The sequence below is a fragment of the Myotis davidii genome, unplaced genomic scaffold (genome assembly GCF_000327345.1).
Source record: "Myotis davidii unplaced genomic scaffold, ASM32734v1 scaffold326, whole genome shotgun sequence".
In the NCBI taxonomy this organism is placed as follows: domain Eukaryota; kingdom Metazoa; phylum Chordata; class Mammalia; order Chiroptera; family Vespertilionidae; genus Myotis; species Myotis davidii.
This window is the reverse complement of record NW_006296626.1, coordinates 283,739-287,548: the sequence shown is the minus strand read 5'-3', so window position 1 is coordinate 287,548 and position 3,810 is coordinate 283,739. Positions and strand designations below refer to the sequence as shown.

The 3,810-nt window shown below is 59.7% G+C and overlaps 1 protein-coding gene across 1 annotated transcript in view; it reads left to right on the top strand.

The window, feature by feature from the left end:
- The window catches only part of TMEM150B (transmembrane protein 150B), a 5,199-nt gene extending 1,395 nt beyond the window's left edge, over window positions 1-3,804 (top strand). Inside the window, exons 4-6 of the mRNA XM_006772212.2 lie at window positions 75-202; window positions 1,389-1,572; window positions 3,162-3,804. Of these exons, the coding sequence (XP_006772275.2) occupies window positions 75-202; window positions 1,389-1,572; window positions 3,162-3,379 (530 nt within the window). The 3' untranslated portion in view covers window positions 3,380-3,804. The remainder of the gene's footprint in view (window positions 1-74; window positions 203-1,388; window positions 1,573-3,161) is intronic.
- The last annotated feature ends 6 nt before the right edge of the window (window positions 3,805-3,810 follow it).

Here is a 3,810-nt window from a genome sequence, read left to right as displayed (position 1 = left end):
GGATTTGCCCCCCACCCCTGCACCTCCAGCCTCTCCCGTGCCACACTACCCCCCCCACTTCCCTTTCCTCGCAGCCGCCTGGATCTGCATTCTCCGTTACCACCAGTTCCGGGACTGGGGCGTCGGGAAGTGGTTTAACCGGGTGATCCTCTGTTCAGGGCTCCTCTGTGCCTTAGGCACCTCCGTGGTGGGCAATTTCCAGGTGAGTCGAAGTCGGCTCCTGGAGCCCAGCCCTGGAGTCCGGCCGGCCACCATCTGGGACTACAACTCCCAGCATCCTCCGGGGCGGCCGGCTACTTCTTTGTAGGGGGGGCTCGGCGCCGCATCGCCTCCTGGGACATGTATTTTTTTGCCGTTCTCGGGCCGTGGGCATGCGGGGTGACTCCTTAGGGCGGCTGTCTGCATGGAGCGCCGCGCGGGAGGCGCTTTCTAGCGATTCCGCCGCACGCTGGGAGGTGGCACCCTGTCGTCCTCCACGCGTCGGTGATGAAAGAACCGCTAGTCACTCATTCTCGATGTTGGCCACGTTGGCGGAGTTTGCCCCAGGCTGTACCTACTCTGCACACGAACTCCAGGCGGGTCCTTCCCGGCCGGATCCCACGGGGAGGTGTTTTTCATGGTCGGATATGAACCCAGATTCACAGACTCTGGAACGCACGTTGCTAAGCGCGAAGCTCCGTAGGTCTTTGCAGAATAAGCGAATGCACACGCGATGGGAGAAATGCCACTGATGGGTGTAGCGTTATCATTTCACTTTACCATGTCTGCCTCCAGCCACAGGGTGTCGGGCCGGAGGCTCCCTCCAACGTGTCAGCAAATGTCCCCCATCGTATCTGCACATCCGTTCATTCACGCATTCTCTCTCTCGCTTTAAAAAAATTTTTATTAAATTGATTTTCAGGGAGGAAGGGAGAGGGAGAGAGAGAGATAGGAACATCAATGATGAGAGAGAATCATGGATTAGCTGCCTCCTGCACGCCCCCTACTGGATATCCAACCCATAACTCCGGGCATGTTCCCTTGGCTGGAATCGAACCCGGGACCCTTCAGTCTGCAGGCTGACGCTCTATCCACTGAGCCACACCAGTTAAGGCCAAAAACCAATTTTTATCCCCTTGGCGGCAACACCTACTCTCCCACACCCTGGGTGAGAAGAAGAGATTTGTTGCACCAACATCTACCTGAGCCTCTGCTATGCGCCAGGCACTGTTTTAGGGATTGACATTTAAATGCCCGCCCTCCCAGAGCGGAGGACAGCTGATGCTTGTACTCAGGGACCCGATCATTGGGCGTGGCGGTTGTCAATCACTGTGCCTGGGGTGGGTCAGGGGCCTGGCCTCTGCAGGGGTCATCCCCTCACCTCTCCCTGCTGCTCCCCCTCCTTCCAGCAAACGAACCAGATGGCCACGCACCTGACGGGCGCCTTCCTGGCCCTCTTCGTCGGCCATGTCTACTTCTGGCTGCAGCTCCTTCTCTCCTGGAGGATGAAGAGCCTGCCGCAGCCCGGGGCCCCGTGGATCAGGCCGCTCCGTCTGCTCCTCTGCAGCCTCTGCACTGTCCTTTTGGTGACCAGTATCCTTTAGGGGCGGGGCTTGGGGTGGTTCTTCATTGGGGGGGGGTGTCTGCTGTGTGCTAGTGTGCATGTGCCTGTCATAGGACAGTCATCAGAGAGGGCCACGCTGCCTGGGTTGCAACCCCACCTTGTCCACAGACAGCTGGGGGAGGTTCCGCTGGTTTTTTAACTTCTTATGGCCTCGGTTTCCTCATCTGTCAAATGCAGAGCCCGCCCCAGGGTTGGAAGGAATGAAGCTGATACAGGTGAGGTGCTTGGATCGGTGCCTGGCGCATAGCGAGCGACCAGTTAATACGGGGAAGCTGCTAAACCGATCATTTGGGGATGCCCGCTCTGGGCCCGGCATCATGCTGGCTCAGACGGGAAACTGAGCCAAACCGGTTTGGCTCAGTGGATAGTGTCGGCCTGCAGACTGAAAGGTCCCAGGTTCGATTCCGGTCAAGGGCATGGACCTGGGTTGTGGGCACATCCCCAGTAGGAGGTGTGCAGGAGGCGGCTGGTCGATGTTTCTCTCTCATCGATGTTTCTAACTCTCTATCCCTCTCCCTTCCTCTCTGTAAAAAATCAATAATAATTTTAAAAAGGACTGGAAACAGGTTCAGACAGGAGGAGTCTCTTGGCCAGGACCCAGTCCGGAGTTCAGGGGTGGAGCGAGTGTCGGCTTCAGGCCCTCGCAGGGACGCGCCAGGGCAGTGAGTCGCTTTGAATGGCGGTGGCGGGCGTATTGACACCACAGGAAGTGGCAGCGGCTACAAGTCAGAGCTGGCTGTCAGACATTTACCAACTCGCCACCAGGTGGCACCTCGGTTCCAACTCACTCCTGAGTCACACCGGAACCCGGCCCAGCACTGAGGCCTCTGGCTGAGTCACAGCACTCTCCGAGCCTCAGTTTCCTTGTCCGTAAGATGGAATGGTTGTTGTTTTTATCAGACTGATGGTTATCACTGCCAGGAAGAGCGCGCTGAGAGAGGCAGGCGGGGTGCAGACTGGGCCTGCGGGCCTCCGTGGGGAGGAGGATGGAAGGGAGGCCGAGAGGGCACTGGATCTCCATACCGTATATATTTCGGAGAGGAAGGGTGAGAGGTAGAAACATCAATGATGAGAATCATTGGTCGGCTGCCTCCTGCACGGCCCACACTGGGGATCAAGCCCGCAACCCGGGCATGTGCTCTGACCGGGAATCGAACCGTGTCCTCCTGGTTCCTAGGTCCACGCTTAACCACGGAGCCACTGGAGCTGGGCTGGGGGCTGTATCTTTAGGAAACGCTGTATATGTGGAGGTAGAAGCAAGGTGCCTGGCTGCCTGCCTGGGCGAGTGGGGGATGGTGGAGCCTTCGTGGGCTCAGGGAGGCTGACGGGAGCTAAGACCCTTGTTCCAGAATATTGAGGGCGCCCTTCGAACAGCAGGGACCCGCCTGGGACAATATTTGGGAAACAGTCTGAGAGTAGGTCAGGACTGGAGGGTACCCCTTGGCGAGTGTCTGGGTGCCACCGAGGAGGGTGGCGCGGCCTCGCCTGCCCGGTCTGGGGGCACCCAGGGGCGCCAGGACCCTTCTCATGGCGGAGTGCCCTTGACTGTGGTGTACAGTGGTCATCCTCCACAAAAACCTGCAGCGCTCCGCCGCCGCCGTCTGCGAGTGGGCCGTGGCCATGCTGCTCTTCCTGCTCTTCGGCCTCCTGACCGTGGACTTCTCCGGCCTGGAGGGCTGCACCCTGTGTCTCCGGCCTGGGCCCAGCCTCAGCCTGCAGCCCGCCTCCCCCATCTCCCTGCAGACCTCACCACCGCCACTGGCCCAGGCGCTCTGACCCCGGCCTGGCCCTCCCGGCAGAGGACAGAGACCGGTCCCGGACTCCTCCGTGACCCCCAGATGCATCGCTGGGGACGAACCTTCGGGGGTGAACCGTTGGGATGGACTTTAAAGAACTTGCCAGGCACCGGCCAGTGTTGCTCAATGGTTAGAGCGCTGGCCCAGGGACCCAAGGGTTGCCGGTTTGATTCCGACCAAGGCCATGAACCTGGGCTGCACGTTGGATGCCTGGCCCCGGCTGGGCGAGTGTGAGAGGCAACTGGTCGATGTGTCTCTCTCACATCGATGTTTCGCTCTCTCTCCGCTCCCTTCCACTCTGCGTAAAAGCAATGGAGAAATATCCTCGGGCGAAGACTGCCAACAACAAGAGAGAATGTGCCATGGCTGCCCGGCCTGGCCTGGGACCGAGTGGTGCACACGTGGGGCCGG